Source organism: Denticeps clupeoides, chromosome 1, assembly GCF_900700375.1.
Source record: "Denticeps clupeoides chromosome 1, fDenClu1.1, whole genome shotgun sequence".
In the NCBI taxonomy this organism is placed as follows: Eukaryota; Metazoa; Chordata; class Actinopteri; order Clupeiformes; family Denticipitidae; genus Denticeps; species Denticeps clupeoides.
In genome coordinates, this window is record NC_041707.1 from 1,397,489 (window position 1) to 1,421,772 (window position 24,284).

A 24,284-nucleotide genomic window follows, 5' to 3' on the forward strand; every position below is an offset into this window, starting at 1 on the left:
GGGGTCTGCGCGTCTGCCATTTAAAGCCCGCCCGCCCCCCCGCTTTATTTTTACCCGCTGGGTGGGTCCGGGCGACCCGCCTGCCGCAGTCCAGGTCCGGTCCTGCACCCCGGGAGGAGCCGGGGCCGCCGTGCGCCAGGTGAGTGTCGGGTCAGAGGTCAACTCGTTCGTTTCGACTGTGACGGCGTTCGTGCGTAGAAACGAAGCGAAAGCTGCGGTTTAAAAAAATCAAATAAAAACGCGTAGTTTTTACTGTGCGTGTGTGTCAGCAGGCTCCGCCGCGACTCGTTCAGTAATTCGGCTCCACTCGTAAAAAAAAAAAAAAGAATCGGATCTGAACTTCTTTCGACACTTCTCTTACATTTATAGCATTTATAAGACTTCTCTTGTTAGAAGAACTTTTAATTCGCTCTTTTACTCGTGCGCATGCGCGATTTAGATGTAACTCGTCGATTCGACTCCCATTTACAGAAGAATCGGTTCATTTCTTCGAGCCTAAACCCTAAAATGATCCGAGTCATTCACAGTCTATCTCACACACAGACACACACACACACAGTCTGGATTCTTTCATTCACACTGAGATGTTCCTGTCCTGTTCTCTCTCTCTCTCCTGTGTCTTTATTTCTGTGTGTTAGTGAGCCTCAACACACACACACACACACACACACAGACGGGCGAACAATCGCAGGGCTCATCGGAGTCTGTGTTGTGTCTCGGCGCGACGTGGCCTTATACGGTCACGTTCTCTCCAGGAACTCTGGTTGGTATTGATCTGCAGTTGTGCCGCTGCTCACGTTTCATTCCCGTAATCCAGCGCGTGTCTGTGGTCCTGCCAGCACGCCGCGCTGCGATTGGTCGAGGAGCAGGCCGTCTCACCCCTGGACCGAGGATGTGTGTCGATGCCGACCGGTGCAGAACGGGGTCAGGGAGGTGAAATGATGCGCTGTGATTGGCCTGGACGTGGTGGAGCTCGTGTTGTGCGATGGTGTGTGTGTGTGTGTGTGTGTAAAACGCTCCGTGGCTCGCGGTGCAGTGCGTCACGACGGTTGATTGTGAGTGTGTGAGATAAGGGGATTCCCGCCGACGGGTAGGTGGAGCGCCGCCCTGCGCCGCTCTGATACGGACGCGCTCGCTGCTCCGGGGCCTCGTCTGTGCGGGGGACACCCTCCACTCATGTCCTGCCATCCGTCCGTCACACCTCAGCCGAGGCTTCTGGGAAATCCCGCCTCGGGAAGTAAAAAGCCGCACCGGAATTTTGTTAAAAAGGCCCGAAGGCCTCCGTGTGGACGATTGACGGGAGTCCTCGTTCTCAGGACGAAGGGCGTGTCTCTGCCACACGGCTGAGGGATGTGAGCGTGGAGGGGATGCCCCGCCCCTGCAAACCACGATAAGGGTCATGTGGTGTTGGGCGATAGAGTTTATCTGAGAGGGACCATGTCACGGGGGACCTCCTACAGCGAGGAACAAATGAAAGGCGTGTGTTTCCTGCGTTCCTCAGAGTCTGGAACCACCAACCAGACCAAAGTCCCCCTTTACTGGGCCATGGTGGTGAAAAACCGGACCGGGCCTGGTTCTCCAACCAGACCAAAGTCCCCCTTTACTGGGCCATGGTGGTGAAAAACCGGACCGGGCCTGGTTCTCCAACCAGACCAAAGTCCCCCTTTACTGGGCCATGGTGGTGAAAAACCGGACCGGGCCTGGTTCTCCAACCAGACCAAAGTCCCCCTTTACTGGGCCATGGTGGTGAAAAACCGGACCGGGCCTGGTTCTCCAACCAGACCTGGGAGGTTTCGCTCCTATTTCAGTTCCTCAAACAGAACGTGGCTCCACTCATCTGTCGTGTCATCTTCACCTGCCTGACCACGTTCGTCTTCGTTTCTCCCCCTGTACAGTCGCAGCTTCGCCACACCTGAGTCCCCGCCCCTCGGGCCCCGTCCCCGCCGGCCGCCATGACCTCCACCACGGACTTCGACAACGCGGAGATCACGCAGCAGTACAGCCGCGTCAACACGCGCTTCGAGCTCTCGGACGAGGAGCTGGACAACGACAACAGCTCGGTGCGCGTCTTCGAGCGCTCGCGCATCAAGGCGCTGGCAGGTGAGTGGGCGGGGCCGGGGGACAGCGGCGTTCAGACCGAGGGCCTGAAAAATGGCACGTCCTGATAGTTCCCCAGTGGCCATCTGAGCCGAAGTAGAGGAGGTAGGTCCGCAGGGCGGGGCCAGTCAACTGCAGGAAAAGAACAACAAGGTCAAAGGTCGCAACCTGCACCCCTTTTTTTAGGTGAGGCGTTTAGAACATGACAGGGGTCAGACTTGTGTGCTGTCTAAAGGCGGAAATGTTGTTAACGCATCTTTGCGTCGTTTTTTCGCGCACGTACTCAAAAGTCAACGGAACGGATGCGGATGCAACACCTGCGTAAGTTTATAGGGGCGGTGTTGCGAGGGACGGCGAACTGTGTACGGATACGCATACGTAGCTGCCAGCAGGAATTTTTCTGGCTTAACTGGTTAACGTGAGTCATTTGTTCGTTCGTTCGTTCGTTCGCTCGTTCGCATCGAGTGATTTGGTCAATAAAACGTTTTTTTTTTTGTCGTCCCCATTGCACTACGGAAAATGAGACCGAATCTGATTCCCCCGCCAGACACACCCAGAGGCACACTCCCCGCACCACCCAGATATGCAGAGGCCATCACAGCCGCATACCCAGAATGCCTTTCTCTGACAGACCTGGACAGCTGCCCTGCCGAGGTCTGGTGAGGGTCGTCTCTGACCCGCCCACCCGCGGGAGGAAGCGTTTAAAATAGCCCCCGGTCACGGGACAGGTGCATCATGGGAGTGTGTTGGTTACCATCCCAGCAATGTCAGAGAGGACGTTGGCCAGCAGAGGTCACGTGGGTCCTGTCTGGGGTCGCGCTGCGTCCGATCCTCTAATCTGCTGTAATGTAATCAACGAGAGGAGGGGCGGAGACTGGAGGGTCACACCCACACACGCATGCGATGCACACCTCGCTGCCACGCCCCTGTTGTTGACATGGTGGCTGCAGGAGTCCACGTGTGAGCTGAAGCAGGTGTTCATATTGTATGCATGGCGGGGCAGGAGGATGTGGGAAGCGGCGCAGGCTGAGTGGAGGAGGAGGAGGAGGAGCAGGAGAGGGAGGAAGGGGCGTGGTGGGAAGAAGGACGAGAGAGAGGAGAGCGGTGCCTCGCTCCAGCCGGTCGTGCGGCGCGGGTGTCGGATGAGCAGCCCGTGTCTGTGCCGCTCCGCCCCGGTCGGGCAGCCCCGGCTGAGGGAGGTGAAGATCGGCCTGAAGACCAGCGGTCCCGGTCCAGCCGTCCGGCCTGCTGCCTCTCCGGCGTCCCAGCTCGGCGTGAGGTATGGCCAGGCGAAGGAGGGGCGGAGCAGGAGCACCCCGCCGGGCCACAGGGCGCCCCGGCCGGCCAGGGCGAACCTCGGCAGAGCGGAGCCGGCCCTCCGACCGCAGAGTAACGGGACCCTGACGGCGCCCCCTGAGGGACTCCTCCTCCCTCCACACTCCTCCTCATCCTCGCTCACACCGCGGCACCCGCACCACGCCCCGCCGCCCTCGTCCTCGTCTCAGGGCATGCGGCGGGGCCGCTGGCTCAGCTACAGCACCTCCAACATCTACTTCCACTCCGTTCTGGACGGAAGGTTCCGGCAGCTGCAAGGTACCCACAGGGCTTCCCAGCATGCACCTCTTCCCTGACCCGGCAGGCCACGCCCCAGTTCTGAGTTGTAATCGGGATGGATCCTGTTCTTTCTCCGGCTTCTCTTCTTCTTTTTGACCTAAATCAGGAGCGTTCAGGTCTAAACTGGGCGTCGCTCTTCTAAACTCTCATCATCCTGCTTTTTTTAGCTGCTGCTTCTGTCACTGAGAGCTTCTGCTGAGCCGCCTGCTGTCCCAGAGGTTCCACAGGATGTCATTTGCCCATGAAGATGGAATGTTTGTTGGTGTCCTCCATGTTGATGGGACGTTTGTAGGTGTCTTGGTGACCTCCATGTTGATGTGATGTTTCTTGGTGTCCTGGTGTCCTCGATGTTTACAGGACGTTTCTTGGTGTCCTGGTGTCCTCGATGTTTACAGGACGTTTCTTGGTGTCCTGGTGACCTCGATGTTGATGGGACGTTTGTAGGTGTCTTGGTGACCTCCATGTTGATGGGACGTTTGAAGGTGTCTTGGTGACCTCCATGTTGATGGGACGTTTGTAGGTGTCTTGGTGACCTCCATGTTGATGGGACGTTTGAAGGTGTCTTGGTGACCTCCATGTTGATGGGACGTTTGAAGGTGTCTTGGTGACCTCCATGTTGATGGGACGTTTGTAGGTGTCTTGGTGACCTCCATGTTGATGGGACGTTTGAAGGTGTCTTGGTGATCTCCATGTTGATGGGACGTTTGTAGGTGTCTTGGTGACCTCCATGTTGATGGGACGTTTGTAGGTGTCTTGGTGACCTCCATGTTGATGGGACGCTTCTACTCCTGATGTCAGGGTAGAAGTGGAGTTTCCTCTCGTTCCCCGGAAATAAAGTTTCAGTACAGATGGTGAAAGAGACATGAAACTTACGCTGTGATTCCAGTCGACATCTCAGTATCACACCTGCTGGGAGCTGTGAGTGTGTGTGAGTGTGTGTGTGTGTGTGTGTGAGAGTGTGCGGGTGTCTCGTGACGTCACCATTAGCATGATCTGCTTGCAGGCCACCAGCTGGAACGATAAATAAAAAGCGGCGGTGAACAGGGAAAATCCATCAGTGTTCATTATTGATGAGGCTGATGGAGGCGGCGTGGAACGACACAGGAGGAACAGCGAGAGTTTAGTCTCTCATGTACCGACACACACACACACACACACACACACACTACACACACACACGCTTAAACGGGCGAGAGCGGCGGGTTACAGTGGAACAGTTACAGGAGACATGAATGTTGGTTTGTGGTGAACAAGCTACCTTCATGTTTTTAAATGGGCGTGGCTGGGCGTGGTCTGCTGTGGTAGCAGAATTGAAGATGATTTATGGAGAACTTCAGCGTTTGAACAGCAGCAGCAGGACCGGCGTGATGAGGAGCAAAGCGGGAAACGTGACGTCGAAATCTCCACGGAGGACGACGAGCGTTCTTAAAAGCTTCTCTCTCTCTCTTTATCTCTCTCTCTCAGGTCTTTTCGTGCTCTCCTTCCCTTTCTTCTCACTGTTTTTCTCCTGAATCTTTCATCACCAACGTCATTAAGCATGCTGCCTTTCCATTCCAGAGACTAACATGGCTGAGGCAGCCTCCGGAATAATATACATAAAGACACACACACACACTCACACACACACACACGTCTCCTCTTTGCATCAAGTTCTGTTCGGAACATCACGTTTCTGGTCCACGTACAGTCCACACGGGTCCTCTCATAGCTGTGTGTGTGTCTCCATGTTTCCTGCCTGTCAGATGAGCGTGAGGCTGTTCAGAAGAAAACATTCACCAAGTGGGTGAACTCCATCCTGGCGCGGGTCTCCTGCCGCATCTCAGACCTCTACCTGGACCTTCGGGATGGACGGATGCTCATCAAATTGCTGGAGGTTTTATCGGGAGAACGCCTGGTGAGTGTGGGATCAGGTCTGACAGCGTTCTGAGATGTTCCTGATCATGTAGACCAGAGAATGTTGACCATGTTTCCCGTTTTCCAGCCCAAACCTACGAAGGGCAGAATGCGGATACACTGCCTGGAGAACGTGGACAAAGCGCTTCAGTTCCTCCGGGAGCAGAGGGTTCATCTCGAGAACATGGGGTCACATGACATTGTGGATGGCAACCACCGTCTCATCCTGGGCCTCATCTGGACCATCATCCTCCGCTTCCAGGTCAGTTGGTCACTCCAGTGTGTGAAGGGTCTGCAGGGTTCCTCATGTCATCAGCCCCATGTTGTCACTTAAATTCCAAAGCAGAGAAAAATGCAGACGGTTCAGAGTTGTGTGTTGTGTGTGTTGTTCTGCGTTTTTGCTCTGACAGCGTCTGGTATTTTTAGTTCAGATGTTGGTTCTCTGTGCTGATCAGCCGCTTTTTTCTTTATGGTCAGAGAAACGTCTAAAGAACTCGGAGAAAATGAACGTTCTGCTAAATTTAGACCTCAGATCTTCAGACGTGCTGAAACTGAGTGTCTGGGTGTTTTTTCAGAGGCTTGCAGGTGAACATGGAGACCCGCTGCTCATGAGGAGATAGAGATAAACTGGGAGGATCTGTTCATTCTCTGGATGCTTTCTGGTGAAATGGAATTAGAATTTTTACCAGGTGGCCAATTCTGGTAGATCAGACCTTTTAAAAGTTCTGGGCTAAGCCAGTTTCTGCTGCAGGAAAGATGAAGATATCTGGAACAGCGCAGTTTTATTTAAGATCAGACCCAAAACCTACTGTGGGGTTTTTTTTTATCGCTGATCATTATTTTATGCCCACAGATTCAGGACATTGTTGTGGAGACGGGACCAGCAGACCAGAAGGAGACCCGCTCTGCGAAGGACGCCCTGCTCCTCTGGTGTCAGATGAAGACTTCTGGGTAAAAATACCATTCTGGGCCCGGTTCCTAGCATTCCATGAATCCATTCCTCCCGTCCCTTCCAGTTTCTAAAACACCTAAAAAGAGGTGGAGAAACAGTCCCATCACTGAGCTTCTTCTTTCCCCAGGTATCCAAATGTAAACATCACCAACTTCACAACCAGCTGGAAAGATGGTCTGGCCTTTAACGCCCTCATACACAAACACAGGTGAGAGGCTCCGCCCCCCTGCATCCGCTCTTCCAGTGCTGCAGGGATGAGACACTAACATCTGACGCTATCTGTCCTCCAAATGTCCCGCTCCAGGCCTGACCTGGTCGACTACATCAAGCTCCAGAAGTCCAACCCAACACACAACCTGCAGCACGCCTTCGGCGTGGCTGAGCAGAAGCTGGGAGTCACCAAACTGCTGGACCCCGAAGGCAAGTGACCACTGCCACCTGCCGTAACATTCCGAACGGAGTTCAGTCCCTGGTAATGCCTCATACCTGGGGTCTGGGGTGTCAGAGGTCACAGCGGGAGTCTAATATTCCACCTCCACAAATCTGTTTTAGAATTGTCCTTGGCGGCCTGTCCAAATGTTAGTTTCGGCCTAGTCTTTACGTCCAGACTCATTTTAGTCTGGTCACGTTTCAGTTGACTAAAATCTGAGCTTTTTAGTCTTATTTTAGTCTGAATTATCCATGAACATTTTAGTCTAGTTTTAGTCAATGAAAATTGTATTTTAGTCTTTTTATTAATGCAATTCTGTTTAACCCAGTCAATATAGTACAAGTACCGAGTTGAACAAAAACAATGTTTTCCTCGAGACAAACCCATTTCATAATTAGAACAAGGTTATCTTATTATTGTTACCTTATAGACTCAAGAATACTCGACATCCATTCCAGTGGCCGCATTTCTCCCCGCGTTTTTTTCGACACGCCTTCTGTTTTCTTTTCCATTTCATTGTAAAGAAAGTGCCCAAATTATGTCACGAGGAAGTGACGTCATCTGTTCGACCAGATGGGAGACACAGGAAACAGGAAAACTACATAATAGTAATAACATCGCGATTAAACAAGAGGAAATAACGTCTGGTCTTGTTTTTGCCACCGAGAACGAAGAGACATTTTAGTCTCTAGTTTTTATGTTGTAAACTACATTTAGTGTTGCTTTTATTCATTCGCCTGAAATATTTCTTCCTATTTGTTGTCACATGACCAGCTTTTACGTCTTGTCTCGTTTTTGAAGATTCATTCATACATTTCATTGGCTTAAACAACACTATATTAGAGTCTATATTTCTGTCCCTACGCTTTGTTTTCTGTGTTCATTTGTCTTTGTTGGTTTGGGTCAGATGTGTTCACGGAGAACCCAGATGAGAAGTCCATCATCACCTACGTGGTGGCATTTTACCATTACTTCTCCAAAATGAAGGCTCTGGCGGTAGAGGGAAAGAGAATTGGGAAGGTGAGAGATGAGCAATTTTTTCTAATGAGGTCACGAATTTCTTTATCTTCACACTGGACGGTGTCTTGCATTCAGGTTTTGGACCATGCCATTGAAACTGAGAAGATGATTGAGAAGTACGAGACCCTGGCCTCTGACCTGCTGACGTGGATCGAGCAGACCATCGTCATCCTCAACAACCACAAGCTTGCCAATTCTCTGACTGGAGTCCAGCAGCAGCTCCAGGCATTCAACACGTATCGCACCGTGGAGAAACCTCCCAAGTGAGAGAACAGTAGCGTGACCCCGATCCACTCCAACCTCCCATGACCACCCCAGGGTCACATCCCACCATCACAGCCGGTCGGCAGGGTGGAATGTGACGGGTGTATTTTCGGCCCGTAACCTTGTAGCGTTAAGCCCTCTGTGCTGAAACAGTTAGAGGAGCAGAGCGACGTTGTTCCAGAAATAGAGTTTACAGGCAGCCAGTGGGAACCAGTCCGGGTTCTCTAGGAAAGCCAATGATGGACATCAATATGGACTTTCGAAGTGTGGAACAGCAGAAACTTTTCACATTTTGAATAATCTTTATTTCATGTATATTGTGTAGATAAGTTTTAGGTCCCTGTCCTAGGATTTAGGTCCCTGTCAAACTGCCAACGCCTGAATGAATGTGGTGGACTGTTTGTGAAGGTTCTCAGTCATCCAGGTGAAGTTGGGGTCTGCATCTTCCCCTGCCACCTGATCAGTTGACAGTTGAGGGTCCAAAACATATGGCCGCAGGTCAGATGATACGACTACAAAGTCAATCATTGACCTGCGACCTAGGCTGCCCTGGTACCAAGTGTACCGATGTTCGAACATGGTGTCCGTTATGGCCAAGCTGTAGCTTGCACAAAAGTCCAATAACGAAACAATTAGGGCATTAGGACCTGCGCTGTGTGCTAAGCATGGGGCTTGTTTGCTAGTATAAGGTCAAAGGTGTCACCTGGATTTGCATAAATACATACAATGTCTTTTATGATGTGGCACGATTGAGGGCTATGAGGTTAGTAGAGATCAGGCTCCTCCCATTTTGAAGGTTGTGTTCTGGAGCAATTGTACAGTTAGTTTCTCAGGCCATCTTATCTACTTTTTTTATTTAGACTACCATCAACCCTTCAGTGTCTCCTTCTACGTCTATAAGCTGTTAATTCCTCGTCTTTTCAATGTCCCAGGTTCCAGGAGAAAGGCAACCTAGAGGTGCTTCTGTTCACCATCCAGAGCCGGATGCGGGCGAATAACCAGAGGGTGTACACGCCCAGGGAGGGAGCACTGGTGGCGGACATCAACCGGGTGAGAGGAGACGTGATGAACATTCCCACGCACTCTGCTGTTAACCTCCACTCGCGGACGAAGCGGTTCATCGCTGCCCGTGTGTTGTAGGCCTGGGAACGCCTGGAGCGCGCCGAACACGAGCGGGAGCGCGTCTTGCGGGACGAACTCATCAGGCAGGAGAGGTTAGAGCAGATGGCCCGACGTTTCGACAGGAAAGCGGCCATGAGAGAGACGTGGATGATGGAGAACCAGAGACTGGTGGCACAGGTACCACACACACACACACACACACACACACATTAACATTTACCAGACGCCCTTATCCAGAGCGCCTTACAGTCAGTAGTTACAGGGACAGTCCCCCCCAGGAGACACTCAGGGTTAAGTGTCTTGCTCAGGGACACGATGGTAGTAAGTGGGATTTGAACCTGGGTCTTCTGGTTCTGGCTACTACCACACACACACACACACACACACAGCAGTAGACTATTGGATCACATTTGTGCTCATTCGCTGCCTCCCTTCCAGGACAACTTCGGCTATGACCTGCCAGCAGTGGAAGCGGCGAAAAAGAAGCACGATGCCATCGAGACGGACATCGCTGCGTACGAGGAGCGCGTTCTGGCCCTCGTCGCCATGTCGCGAGAGTTGGAGTCCGAGCGTTACCACGACGGCAAGCGCGTGGACGCTCGCAAGGACAACGTCCTGCGCCTGTGGGAGTACCTGCAGGAGCTGCTGAGCTCCAGGAGGCGTCGGCTGGAGAAGAATCTGACGCTGCAGAGGATCTTCCAAGAGATGCTGCACATAATCAACTGGATGGATGAGATGAAGGTGCAGATTTGTCATCCACCTCCAGTTCCACTTTTCTCTGTTATATGTGTGTGATATTTACATTTCCAGCATTTACCAGACGTCCTTATCCAGAGCGACTTACAGTCAGTAGTTACAGGGACAGTCCCCCCCTGGAGACACTCAGGGTTAAGTGTCTTGCTCAGTGACACGATGGTAGTAAGTGGGATTTGAACCCGGGACTTCTGGATCATAGGTGAGTGTGTTACCTACTAGGCTACTACCACCCTGGGGATATTGTAACGGTGCTGCACCAAGAACCATTGGCCCACCTTCTTCTGAAGTTCTGGAGCATCAGCTTGATTTGTGGCATTTGTGACGTGATTATCATTGTGATACACAGCAGCACAGCTCACAGTGACACAGTGAAACGTGTCCTCTGCATTTAACCCATCACCCTTGGTGAGCAGTGGGCAGCCATGGCAGGCGCCCGGGGAGCAGTGTGTGGGGACGGGACCAGGATTTGTTGATTACTCAGAGAGAATGTCCCAATGTCATGAAAATTCCTTCCTCATCGACCACTCACCACACTCAGACCATATTCGGTTTCATTATTCAGCTTGTCACATTTATTTACGGTGGTTAGGTGAAACCACAACGACCCCAATTAACATTTTTTGAAAAAAATTATATTTGATAAAACAAATTTACAAGCAGCAAATTATAGGGAAAGAATCGGTACTATAAAAAAAGTTCCTGTTTACTGACCGAGCTCAACCCGACCCAACCTGACGGGTTGGCGGAGGGGGCTGCACCAAATATCAAGTGGCTCCTCCCCTCTATCAACCCTCCGTGATGGTTGTTCCCGTGTCACTCCTCTCCAGGCTCGTCTGCTGTCACCCGATTTTGGAAAGCACCTGCTGGAGGTGGAGGACCTGCTGCAGAAACACGCCCTGGTGGAGGCGGACATCGGCGTGCAGTCAGACAGGGTTCGATCGGCCAACGCCGCGGCTCTTGAGTTCGCCGACGGTGACAGTGAGTCCTGAATCGCCAACCAGGTTTCGTTTGAACACAATAAGCATTAAAAGTGATGGGGACCTCTCCTACTAATGTCTGCAAGAAGAATGATAACAACTTATTGGTTGAAACCTGAACCCCCCACGACCTCACAGTGGATACCAGACAGTTATATTTAATGTTCTAAAGTTATGAAAAAAAAAAACAGTTATATTTAATGTTATAAAGTTATAAAAAAACCAGACAGTTATATTTAATGTTCTAAAGTTATGAAAAACCAGACAGTTATATTTAATGTTCTAAAGTTATAAAAAAAAACAGTTATATTTAATGTTATAAAGTTATAAAAAAACCAGACAGTTATATTTAATGTTCTAAAGTTATAAAAAAAAAACAGTTATATTTAATGTTATAAAGTTATAAAAAAAACAGACAGTTATATTTAATGTTATAAAGTTATGAAAAAACAGACAGTTATATTTAATGTTCTAAAGTTATAAAAAAAACAGTTATATTTAATGTTCTAAAGTTATAAAAAAAAACAGTTATATTTAATGTTCTAAAGTTATAAAAAAAACAGACAGTTATATTTAATGTTCTAAAGTTATGAAAAAACAGACAGTTATATTTAATGTTATAAAGTTATAAAAAAAACCTGTTATATTTAATGTTATAAAGTTATAAAAAAAACAGACAGTTATATTTAATGTTATAAAGTTATAAAAAAAACCTGTTATATTTAATGTTATAAAGTTATAAAAAAAACAGACAGTTATATTTAATGCTATAAAGTTATAAAAAAAAACAGACAGTTATATTTAATGTTAAAAAGTTATAAAAAAAACCTGTTATATTTAATGTTAAAAAGTTATAAAAAAAACCTGTTATATTTAATGTTATAAAGTTATAAAAAAAACAGACAGTTATATTTAATGTTATAAAGTTATATAAAAAAAAAAAACAGAGTTATATTTAATGTTATAAAGTTATAAAAAAACAGACAGTTATATTTAATGGGACAGTTGACAGCACAACTACAGTTGAAGATGGGGGCCAGTTCAAAGCCTTGTTGGATACGCCACTTATGTCTCTTTTAAGTTTATATTTTTGCTTGAAGTCTATTTATTTATTTTTATTATTATTATTTATTGTAATTACATATATCTGAACACTGAACCCCTCCTCCGCTCTCAGGCTACAAGCCATGCGACCCGCAGGTCATCCGCGACCGCGTCCAGCACCTGGACCTGTGCTACCAGGAGCTCTGCACGCTGGCTGCTCAGAGGAAGGCCCGGCTGGAGCAGTCGCGCCGCCTCTGGAACTTCTTCTGGGAGACGGCCGAGCTGGAGAGCTGGATTCGGGAGAAGGAGCACATCTTCTCCTCCCTGGACTACGGCAAGGACCTGACCAGCGTGCTGGTGCTCCAGGCCAAGCACGACGCCTTTGAGGACGAGCTGGCCGCCCGGCGCGCGCACCTCCAGCAAGTGATGGGCGAGGGGGAGAAGATGGTGCAGGCCAAGCACTTGGGGACCCCCAAAGTTCAGGCGCGGATGGAGGACGTCCGGCGCCAGTGGCAGCAGCTGGAGGAGCTAGCTGCGTTCCGGAAGCAGAACCTCCAGGATACGCAGCGCTTCTTCCAGCTGCAGGGTGACGCCGATGACTTCAAGGCGTGGCTTCTGGAGGCCACGAGGCAGGCCAGCAGTGACGACGTGGGCCACGATGAATACACCACGCAGCGGCTGGCCAAGAGGCACCGTCACCTCTGCGACGAGACGGCCAAAAACGCGGCGCCGCTCGACGGCCTGAGCAAGCAGGCTGCCTCCCTCCCTGAGGAGCTACGAAACACCCCGGACGTCCAGCGGCGGCTGAAGGACGTTCGAGACCTGTACGTAGAGCTGCTGTCACTGCTGGACATCCGCAAGAAGCGTCTGGAGGACTCGCTGGCCCTCTACACCGTCTTCAGCGAGACAGACGCCTGTGAGCTCTGGATGGGCCAGAAGGAGACGTGGCTGGTGGGCCTGGAGACACCTGAGAAGCTGGAGGACCTGGAGGTGGTGCAGGACAGGTACGAATGCATAAGAATGTATAAGTCCATCCGTTTTTGCCGATGGAGTGCTATAGACCTGCAGTAACGTCCCTCTCCTGGTCACTGTGGACCTCAGGTTAGGAATCCTGGCGTCGGAGATGTACAACATGCAGATGCGGATTGATGACATCAACAGATCGGCCAAACAGCTGGAGGACAGCAGACACCTGCGCACCAAGGAGGTGAAGGAGTGTCAGGGGCGGCTCAATAAGAGGTGAGACGAGCGGCCTGTCCTGCTGTGGTCTCCCGGTGGTGTCCCGAGGTTGACTTTGTGCCGTGTGTTGTAGATGGGCGGCCTTTAAGGCCATGGTGGAGGACAAGAAGCAGAAGGTTGACTCCGCCCTCAGTCTGCACAACTACGGGCTGGAGTGCGGCGAGACGGAGGCCTGGATCACAGACAAGACGCGCGTCATCGAGTCCACGCAGGACCTGGGGAACGACCTGGCCGCCGTCATGACCATCCAGCGCAAGCTGTTCGGAATGCAGCGCGACCTGGCTGCCATCCAGGACAAACTGGACTTCCTGCGCGCCGAGGCCCAGCGTCTGGCCCAGGAGCACCCGGAGAACGCGGATGAGATCCTGGGGCGTAGGGCGGAGCTGGACGCGGCGTGGGACAAGCTCAAACGCACAATGAAGGACCGAGAAGACTCGCTGGGTGAGGTGAGCAAGCTGCAGAACTTCCTGCAGGACATGGACGACTTCCAGGCCTGGCTCTTCAAAAACCAGAAGGCCGTGGCCTCAGAGGACATGCCCGCCTCCCTCCCCGAAGCCGAGCAGCTGCTCAGCCTCCACGACGCCGTACGGGCGGACATGGACGGCCACGAGGAGGACTACCACCGCGTCCGGGACACGGGCGCGGCCGTCACCCAGGGCCTGCAGGACGACCCGCAGTACCAGCAACTGGAGCAGAGGTTGAAGGGGCTGGACAAGGGCTGGGATGAGCTGCACAAGATGTGGGACAGCCGCAAGAACTTCCTGGACCAAGGCCTGGGCTTCCAGCAGTTCCTGCGCGATGCAAAGCAGGCGGAGACCATTTTAAACAACCAGGTATGAGGCGAGAGACAATAGTTGTGTGTCCTGAATGTTATGATGGGTGGTGGCATGAGGGTCTGTCTCCTTGTACCAGGAATACACACTGGCTCACCTGGATCAGCCAGATACGCTGGATGGAGCAGAGAAGGCGCTGAGGAAGCATGAGGACTTTGTTTGCACCATGGATGCTAATGAGGAGAAGATCGCGAACACCCTGGAAGGAGGTCAGAGGGTCGTGGACAGTGGCAACCTCCACTCGGGGAGGGTGAAGGACAAGATGACCTCCATCCAGGACAGGTGGGTCGTTTCTACATCCTCTTTTTCCTCACGTTTTTCTGCCATTACTGGTCATGAGTGGAGTTCTTGATGGAGAATGTAGCTGTTGTAACTCAGCTGGACTGGATGCCGTCTCAGCAGCAATCAGTTAAGTAACAAGATCTCCAGCGCTGGTCATTAGAGGGTCTGAGGCTGGGAGAGGAATTCTGATGGATATTGATTGGATTTTGAAGAGCAGATTTACTGCCTGTGCACCAGCTTATACCTCTGTGTGTGTGTGTGTGTGTGGTTCTCAGACACAACACCAATCGGGAGAAGGCAGTAGAAGTTTCAGGGAAATTGAAAGACAACCGGGACCTTCAGCACTTCCTTCAGAACACTCAGGATGTGAGAGATTATTTAATTGACTTGACGGATTTTCCAACACATGGACCAACACTGACCATCATCTCTCTCTCTGGCAGCTTACCTTGTGGATTAATGAGAAGATGCTGACAGCTCAGGACACGTCGTATGATGAAGCAAGGAACCTCCACAGCAAGTGGCAGAAGCACCAGGCCTTCATGGCAGAACTGGCTTCCAACAAGCTCTGGCTCAGCAAGATTGATCAGGTGGTAAATCCATCCAAATTCTGAGTTTTTACCCTGCAGAGTGCAGCTCTGACTGATCTTTGTGGTCCAGGAGGGTCAGGAGCTGATGGAGTCGAAGCCCGAGTTTGAGCCCATTGTGAGAGAACGTCTCACTCAGCTGCATGACCTCTGGGACCATCTGGAATCAACCACGCAAGAGAAGGCCCGGCTGCTGTTCGACGCCAACCGCTCTGAGCTGTACGACCAGAGCCTTGCAGACCTGAAGAAATGGCTGGCCGACCTCCAGCAGCAGCTGCAAGGAGACGACGAGGTCAAAGACCTGACCAGTGCCAACATCCTGCTGAAGAAGCATCAGGTCATCAGATCCCGAACGGCAGTGTTGGGGTGTTGGTGATTAGGTGAGAGATCTAAACTCCTCTCCTCTGTCCAGATGACGGAGAACCAGGTTCGCGAGCGTGGCCGTGAGCTGGAGGAGCTGCAGGAAGCCGTGCAGAAACATGGAACTCTGCGCGAGGACCAGCCCGAGATGGAGGCTGAGCAGCAGGCCCTGCAGGCCGACTTCCAGAAGATCCTAACGCCCCTGGCACAGCGCCGGGGCAAACTGGAGGCGGCCAAAGCTGTCCACCAGTTCTACAGGGACCTCGCTGACGAGATCGTGAGAGACAACTACCCAACATCTCAGGTTCTCCTACAGCTCAAGAGCTTCAGTGGGTGGTAACTGTGAATTTCTCGCTCCCTCTGCCTCTCAGCTCTGGGTGGAGGACAGGCTTCTCTTAGCAATGTCTCAGGACCATGGCAACAATCTACAGACCGTGCAGCTTCTCCTGAAGAAGAACCAGGTGGGACAATCCGGAAAAAGACAAAGATTTGTAGGTCGGTAATTGTGAGGTGACTATGTAGTTGGACGAATCTTCTTCTCTCCACGTGTTCACCCCACAGAGTCTTCAGAAGGAAGTTGAGGGCCACCAGCCCCGGGTGGCTGAGGTTCTGGACCGCGGCCACAGGATGGCACTGGCATCAGAGGGCAGTCCGGAGGCGGAGCACATACGGGAGCAGATGAGGGAGCTGGAGGAGGCGTGGCCGCGGCTGCTGGAGGAGATCGGCAAGCGGCGCGAGCGGCTGCGCGGCGCCGACAAGGCGCAGCAGTACCTGAACGACGCCGACGAGGCCGAGGCCTGGATCGGAGAACAGGAACTCTACATGATCGCCGACGAGAAGGCCAAGGTGACTTGGACTGTTCATTCTGTCAATGACATTTACAAACTTCAGTTAACACACTCGCCTATGAACCAGAAGACCCGGGTTCAAACCCCACTTACTACCATCGTGTCCCTGAGCAGGACACTTAACCCTGAGTGTCTCCAAGGGGGGACTGTCCCTGTAACTACTGACTGTAAGTCGCTCTGGATAAGGACGTCTGGTAAATGCTGTAAATGTAAATGTAACGATGAAATATCTTTATGGGTCCTTGATGGACCCTTGAAAAACGTCACGAGACGTAAATGCTGGTCATGTGACGATAACTAGAATGAAATGAATAATGTAATATTGTTGCCGAATAAAACGAGACTCAACGCGATTTACAAAATAAAAACTGTAGAGTAAAATGTTTGCTCTTGTTCAATCGTGATATTATTATTCTTCTGCAGTATTCCCGTTATTTGGTTATAGAAATTTGCCGGTGGGTTATCAGATGCCACTTTCTTTACGATGAGGTGGAAAAGAAAACAGAACGTGTGTTGAATTACGCCAAAATGCCCGGATTTCAGTCGACTGGAACCTGACTGGAATAAAATGAGTCCGGATGTGACCAAAACGAATAAAAGTTCAAACGGCCGCTCGATTCAAAGACTAAACTAGTCAAAAGTGACTATACTGACCTGACCGGTCCTGAGTTCGTACAAACGATCCGTTCCCTTCCCCTCTTGCCTCAGGATGAGCAGAGCGCCATGGTCCTGCTGAAGCGCCACCTGGTCCTGAAGCAGGGCGTGGATGACTACGCCGGTGCCATTCGGAAGCTGGCCGACCGCGCCCAGAAGATGCTGGCGGAGGACCACCCAGACGGGTCTGCGACGCTACCTGCTGCTCGTCTGGAACTGTCGGAGATCTTTGGAAAAATCACCTCATTCCTCGTGTGTGTGTGTGTGTGTGTGTGTGTGTGTAAAGGGAGGCCATCATTCGCCGGCAGGGACAAGTGGACAAGCAGTACGCGGGGCTGAAGGAGTTGGCGGAGGAGCGCCGGAAGAACCTGGACCACACCTACCACCACTTCCTGCTGAGCCGCGAGGTGGAGGACCTGGAGCAGTGGATCGCGGAGCGGGACATCGTCGCGTCCTCGCAGGAGATGGGACAGGACCTCGACCACGTCACGGTGTGGAGCAGCCGACCTCCTGAACTCCGTCTCCTGTCGAAATTGGTGTTGAATGCGCCAGGCTGATTTCCCACATTTCCCAGATCCTGCGGGACAAGTTCCGCGAGTTCGCGCGGGACACCGGCGCCGCGGGTCAGGAGCGGGTGGACTCGGTGAATCAGATCATCGACGAGCTGATCGCCGGCGGCCACAGCGAGTCGGCCACGCTGGCCGAGTGGAAGGACGGGGTGAACGAGAGCTGGGCCGACCTGCTGGAGCTGATCGACACCCGGGCGCAGCTCCTGACTGCGTCCTACGACCTGCTGAAGTGAGTGACGCTTCCGACACGAGGATCCTGGCGAGGGTATCACGTGGCCCCGTAATCAGAAGGTTGCCGGTTCGAATCCCGGTCCACCCAGGTGCCACTGAGGTCCCCTTGATGAAGGTCCCACACACTGCTCCCCGGGCGCCTGTCATGGCCGCCCACTGCTCACCAAGGGTGACAAATTTCACAAGTATCACAAGTGACAATTTTTTTTTTTGGACTTTTGGTCATTTTTTGAGCTTTTTCCATTTCCGCTCAGGGTGATGGGTTAAATGCAGAGGACAAATGTCACTGTGTGCACCGTGTGCTGTGCTGCTGTGTATCACAAGTGACAATCACTTCGCTTCACTTCGTTCTTTCGATGCCCAGGTACTTTGAGGACGGGAAGGACCTGGTGGTGCAGATCCAGGAGAAGCAGAACGAGCTCCCGGAAGACGTTGGCGATGACTTCAGCAAGGCGGAGTCGTTCCACCGCATGCACGGCGCGTTCGAGAGGGCCATCAGTTCCCTGGGCAAACAGGTTCCGCTCACACCCCGGCAGAACATCACCGGTCCCGACACATGCGGACGCGCGCCGCTTACCGTCCCCCGTCCCCCCCCCGCCAGGTCCAGCAGTTCCAGGAGACGGCGGGACGGCTGCACGCCCAGTACGCAGGCGACCAGGCCGACGCCATCCAGGCGATGGGCCGGGAGGTGCTGGAGGCGTGGAAGGGTCTGCTGGACGCCTGCGCCGGCCGCCGCGCCCAGTTGGTGGACACTGCCGACAAGTTCCGCTTCTTCACCATGGTCCGGGACCTGATGGCCTGGATGGAGAGCATCGTCCAGCAGATCGAGACGCAGGAGAAGCCCAGGTGAGTGAGTGGGTTGTGGGAGGAGCTGGTAGAGCTGAACAGAACCCCCGGAAAACCGTCGTCTCTCGCCAGGGACGTGTCCTCTGTGGAGCTGCTCATGAAGTACCACCAGGGGATCCGTGCAGAAATCGAGACCCGCAGCCTGAAGTTCAACGAATGCGTCGACCTGGGACACGCCCTGCTGGCGCGCAAGCACCGCGACTCTGCTGAGGTCAGGGGTCGCCGTGGTAAAAACGAGCGTTTTTAAACTGGTTTTACCGCGACATGACGATTGCTCCGCCTCTTTCAGGTTAAAGACAAGCTGACGACGCTGAAGGACCGGAGGAGTGACATGATGCTGAAGTGGGACGACAGGTGGCACTGGCTCCGCCTTTGTAAGTCATGGTCCCACACACACACACACACACACACACACCATCTCTCCAGTCTGCTCACCTCTGGGGGCAGTGGTGGCCTAGCGGTTAAGGAAGCGGCCCCGTAATCAGAAGGTTGTTCGAATCCCGATCTGCCGAGGTGCCACCCAGGTCCCCTTGATGAAGGTCCCGTCCCCACACACTGCTCCCCGGGCGCCTGTCATGGTGCCCACTGCTCATCAAGGGTGATGGGTTAAATGCAAAGGACACATTTCACTGTGTGCACCGTGTGCTGTGCTGCTGTGTATCACAAGTGACAATCACTTCACTTTACTTTACTTTACCTCTGCCCACTTCTGCCATCTAGTGTTGGAGGTGTGTCAGTTTGCGCGAGACGCGTCGGTGGCGGAGGCGTGGCTTGTTGCTCAGGAGCCATATGTGGCCAGCAGGGATGTTGGTGAGACGGTGGACGAGGTGGAGAAGCTGCTGAAGAGACACGAGGCCTTTGAGAAATCGACCGCCACGTGGGAGGAGCGCTTCTCTGCACTGGAACGCCTCACCACGGTACGCGTCTCTTACAGCGCATCTGGAAAGAACCTTTTACACATTTTATGTTATGTTACAGCCTCATTCCAGAATTCTACACATGACAACACCGCATAATGACAACGTGAAAAAAAAGTTTACTTAATTTATTTAAGATTAAAAAAAAAACATGTGAGAAGTCACATATAGATAAGTATTCACAGCCTTTACTCAATTACAGCGTCAAGTCCTTTTGAGAATGATGCCACCAGCTTGGTCCACCTGTCCTTGGCCAGGTTCACCCATTCCTCTTTGCAGCACCTCTCAAGCTCCATCAGCGTCGGTGCACGGCCATTTTAAGAGAGACGTTTAACACTAGAGGCCCTCAGATTCAAGCCTGGGCTCAGGCAGGGCCACTCAAGGACGTTCACAGAGTTGTCCTGAAGCCGCTCCATCGATACCTTGGCTGTGTGTTTAGGGTCGTTGTCCTGCTGAAAGTTACATTTTTGTCTCATTTGACCAGAGAGTTTTCTTTCTCGTGGTCTGAGAGTCCTTCAGGTGCCTTTTGTCAATCTCCAGGCGGGCGGCCATGTACCTTTTACTAAGGAGCGGCGTCCATCTGGCCACTCTACCATACTGGCCTGATTGGTAGAATGCTGCAGAGATGGTGTTCCTTCTAGAAGGTTCTCCTCTGTCCACAGAGGACCACTGGAGCTCTGACAGAGTGACCACTGGGTTATTGGTCACCTCCCTGACTTCTGTCCTTCTCCCACGATCGCTTGGTTTAAGTGGCCAATCATGTCCAATTAAATTAAGCCGTTGGCACGTATTACGGGTCCTTACCCGCTAGGCCACCGCTGCCCCATATTTACATTACATTTACATTTTACGGCATTTACCAGACGCCCTTATCCAGAGAGACTTATAATCGGTAGTTACAGGGACAGTCCCCCCTGGAGCAACATTGGGTTAAGTGTCTTGCTCAGGGACACGATGGTAGTAAGTGGGATTTGAACCTGGGTCTTCTGGTTCATGGTCGAGTGTGTTACCCACTAGACTACTACCACCCATATTGGCCTTACGGGGAGTTGTGTGTAGAATTCTGCACCGTATATCCTGTTCTTCGCTCACTCTCATTGGATACCATGTACACTGGTACATGTCCATGACCTGAGCTGCACTCGTCCTTCATCTTCAAGTCACGCCGTGTAAAGCGTCTGATACGTGGACCTCACGTAATCTCCACAGATGGAGTTGCTGGAGATCAGGAAACAGCAGCAGGAACTGCAGCAATACAGAGCAGAGGACAAGGAGAGCAGGTAACACACACGCACACACACCCACACACACACGCACAAACCCACTCTCGGCCCCTTTGTGTAGTGCGTTTAGGAGAGAGGACACGGGCTTTGTTGACGACTCGTCTCAGCTCTTCACCGTGGAGGATCAGTCTCTGGTCGGTAGTAAATAAATTCATCAGATTGCGATAAAAAGTGAAAAAAGACGTTGGACATAAGTGGCGTTCCCGTTGGACACTGTAGTTGGCGTCGGGCGTGGCGGAGCCCAGCTCAGGGCAGGTGGATGGGACCGCCGGAGACTCCGCCGCCCTGGTCGTCTCGGAGAGCGGCCTGCCGGACTTGGACCTGGCGTCTGGCGAGCTGGACCGGGCGCAGACCCTCCCCGCCGAGGCGCCCCGAGTCCAGCCGGTCATCCGGGACGGTCCCCTGATCAGGAAACACGAGCTGGAGGCGTCGGGGAAGAAGGCCCCCAACAGGTCGCTGGTTTTACTCTGTTACACTGAGCGGGAACGTTTCTGGAATTCGAAATTAACCAGAACGCCGGTTCCTTCTGCTGGTCCTCAGGTCCTGGAACAGCCTGTACTGTGTGCTGAAACCTGGACAGCTGTCCTTCTACAAGGACGCCAAGAGCTTCGGCCACAGCGTGACGTTCCACGGTGAGGACCCCTTGTCCCTGGACGGCTCGACCTGTGAGGTTCTGACCAACTACAAGAAGAAGAAGCAGGTGTTCAAACTCGGGTGAGGAGCCGAGTTGAAAGTTCAGAGCAGCTCTGCTCATGTTCACCTAACGTTCCTGATTCTCAGTGTTTCCTATATTGTTCTAAAGATTGGCAGATGGCAGTGAGTTCCTGTTCCAATGTAAAGATGAGGTGGGTGTGACAAACCAATCAATTCTGCACATTAATCCACACACACACACACACACACACACATACACACTCAGCCAGAATAAAATGTCCCTTTCTCAGGAGGACCTGCAGAGCTGGACCCAGGCCATAGAAGGCGCCACTGTTCCCCAGCCAGAGGAGGAGGCCCCGGGGCCTTCAGGAGCCGGCCGCGCCCAGAGCCTCCCGCCACCGTCCTCGTCCACACTCCCAGAGGCCTCGTCCAGCAAAAAGGACAAGGAGAAGCGATTCAGCCTGTTCACCCGGAAGAAGTGAGGCCGCGTTGCCATGGAGACGCCCGTTCTTGCCCGTCAGGTTACACATTTCCCATAATGCCGTTAGCACCTGTATTTACTCGTCCTCCACCGCTGTCATCTTTTATTTCTCTCTCTCATTCACCAAATCGTCGGAATGCCAACCAAAGATCATTTTGTCATTTCTGCTCGTTTAATCCTCTTTTTATTTGCTTTGCGCATGCTTTTTATATCAGCTTCATACTCATATCCACGTGCCCTGTAATGACCTGCCTTATAACTCACGGAGAAATGGTTGCGACAGGAATACTGTGTTCTTCTGCTGTACTTTTACCTTCCAGCGTCCAGACCAGCGGCCAGAATCTGGGTCACCTGGGGTTCACGTGCAGCGCTGGTCTGGACTCCATCGTCATCTTTTCATTTCGACAACAGGGTCCACTTTATATCCACTTTATATATTGAGAAGATGGCGGGTCTAACGCCAGGCGTGAAGGGCAGCTGACCAGCTGCCCGTCAGAATGTTCTCATTGGTCAGTAGTGACTGCAGCAGAGCCAATCAGGTCCATCCAGCTTTCTTTTGTGACACAGTGATGTTAAATGTTGTATAAAAACTCGAATGACTACTCCGTTATACGAAAAAAACTTTGTATTAAGCCTCAAATGTCTTTTTTTAATCCAAATGAATGCATGAATTGCTTTATTTTATTTTAAATGGTGCTATAATATGGTCATTATATATAAATATATACACTTTAAATCCTTCTGTGTGTTTTGTGTCCTGTCACTCATCCATTCTCATGTAAACCTGACAAGAAAACTTCTCACCATCAAGAGTCAGAGAAGAATCCCACTGCTGGGGACTCTGCACAGTCACTTGTAGTCAATTTATGCATTTTCATAAAAATATAAATGATGCCGAAATAAACAAAATGAAGCCATATATATATATATATACACACACATGATGAAAGTGTATATATACATATACTTTTTTGTAAATATATAACTGTAGGATTATAAAATTATATATGAAAATCCTGGATTCTTGATAAGAACTGGCGGCATTTAATCTTGACGTTTCTTTGACTCATTTTTATACTACATTATAATATAAATCAGATTTTCTTGATTTGATCTACACATCTCATGGGGCAGTGGTGCTGCTGAGCAAAGAACCGTCCCCACACGCTGCTCCCCGGGCGCCTGTCATGGTGACCACTGCTCACCGAGGGTGACGGTTAAATACAGAGGACACGTTTGGTTGTGTCACCGTGTGCTGTACTGCAGTGTTTCACAATGACAATCACTTCACTTTCACTCTCAGCCAGACAAGATGGACAGATCATCACTATCTTCACAACCAATAACCTTCTATTAAAAATGGTAAAAGGGAGTAAAACCAGTGAATGATGCACGTGTGGAGTGCCGGCCCACGTACCACCGACCTGGATAATGGACTCAGCCACACCGCGAACACGGTTCAAGAAGGGTATTCATCAGTCAGAATAAGGATCATGCTTGTTAGGACACACACAAGGAGTTTGGCTCCTGATTGTTGGTGAATCTCAAGCAACACAGTACAATATAATACAACATATTCTCTCTCCCTCTTTATATATACTGACACGCAGGGTTAAGTGTCTAGCTCAGGGGCACAATGGTAGTTTGTGGGGTTTGAATTTGTGATCTTCTGGTTCATATGCGGGTGTCTAACCCACCAGGCCACGACCACTCTGCATATAATGTACATTTATCACGTTATCCCATTCACGTCTCTGTTCCACAAACACAGCATCGTGCACGACCCTTCCCGCCCCTCACATGGACTTTTCAACTCCAGCTCTGCTGAAGAAGATCCACCTCACCTCAACCACATCTGAAGCCTTAAATCACCCGCAGAACTGAAAACTGAACATCACTACTAAACTCTGCACTTTTAATCGAAGTATTGCACCTCTCTCACTACCTCACACTGCGCTGCAGAGTTATTATCATCATACCATCATATCACCACTACCACACTTACTTTCATAGTATTGTAGCGTTGGCAGCCAATAGGGCTGGCCTGATTTGCATAAGGGCCGCCTCTGGGGTTAGGGTGAGTGTTGGGGGATTTAGTGGGCTGTTGCCTGGTAGAGGGGGCGTATGATGATCTTGGCTGAATGCCTCCCCTGTTGCCCTGCTGTTAACCTCTTGTGCTGGAACCTGGTTCTAAAGGTGCCAGCTGAATAAAAGGCTTCTTTGAGCTACTCTTCTGTGTCAGACGTCTCTTCTCTCCCCATCACGGAGCCCGTCGCTAACAGCTCCCGTGATGTCCATCCTTACACTACAGTATATACCACAAACACTATA

The 24,284-nt window shown here is 51.4% G+C and overlaps 1 protein-coding gene across 1 annotated transcript; it reads left to right on the forward strand.

The window, feature by feature from the left end:
* The first annotated feature begins 18 nt into the window (after nucleotides 1–18).
* LOC114802017 (spectrin beta chain, erythrocytic-like) lies at nucleotides 19–22,563 on the forward strand. Its single transcript, XM_029000616.1, has 37 exons — nucleotides 19–139; nucleotides 1,896–2,100; nucleotides 5,454–5,605; nucleotides 5,693–5,866; nucleotides 6,458–6,555; nucleotides 6,684–6,764; nucleotides 6,861–6,976; nucleotides 7,894–8,006; nucleotides 8,082–8,269; nucleotides 9,203–9,320; nucleotides 9,411–9,569; nucleotides 9,831–10,133; nucleotides 10,976–11,126; nucleotides 12,303–13,173; nucleotides 13,271–13,408; nucleotides 13,482–14,241; nucleotides 14,321–14,523; nucleotides 14,799–14,889; nucleotides 14,967–15,113; nucleotides 15,184–15,447; nucleotides 15,523–15,747; nucleotides 15,842–15,931; nucleotides 16,032–16,316; nucleotides 17,027–17,157; nucleotides 17,259–17,463; nucleotides 17,547–17,770; nucleotides 18,137–18,287; nucleotides 18,374–18,618; nucleotides 18,691–18,829; nucleotides 18,908–18,992; nucleotides 19,339–19,535; nucleotides 20,745–20,815; nucleotides 20,880–20,952; nucleotides 21,038–21,270; nucleotides 21,359–21,532; nucleotides 21,621–21,663; nucleotides 21,763–22,563. The coding sequence occupies exons 2-37, from the start codon at nucleotides 1,953–1,955 to the stop codon at nucleotides 21,952–21,954; spliced, it is 7,038 nt and encodes a 2,345-aa protein (XP_028856449.1). The 5' UTR covers nucleotides 19–139; nucleotides 1,896–1,952; the 3' UTR covers nucleotides 21,955–22,563.
* The last annotated feature ends 1,721 nt before the right edge of the window (nucleotides 22,564–24,284 follow it).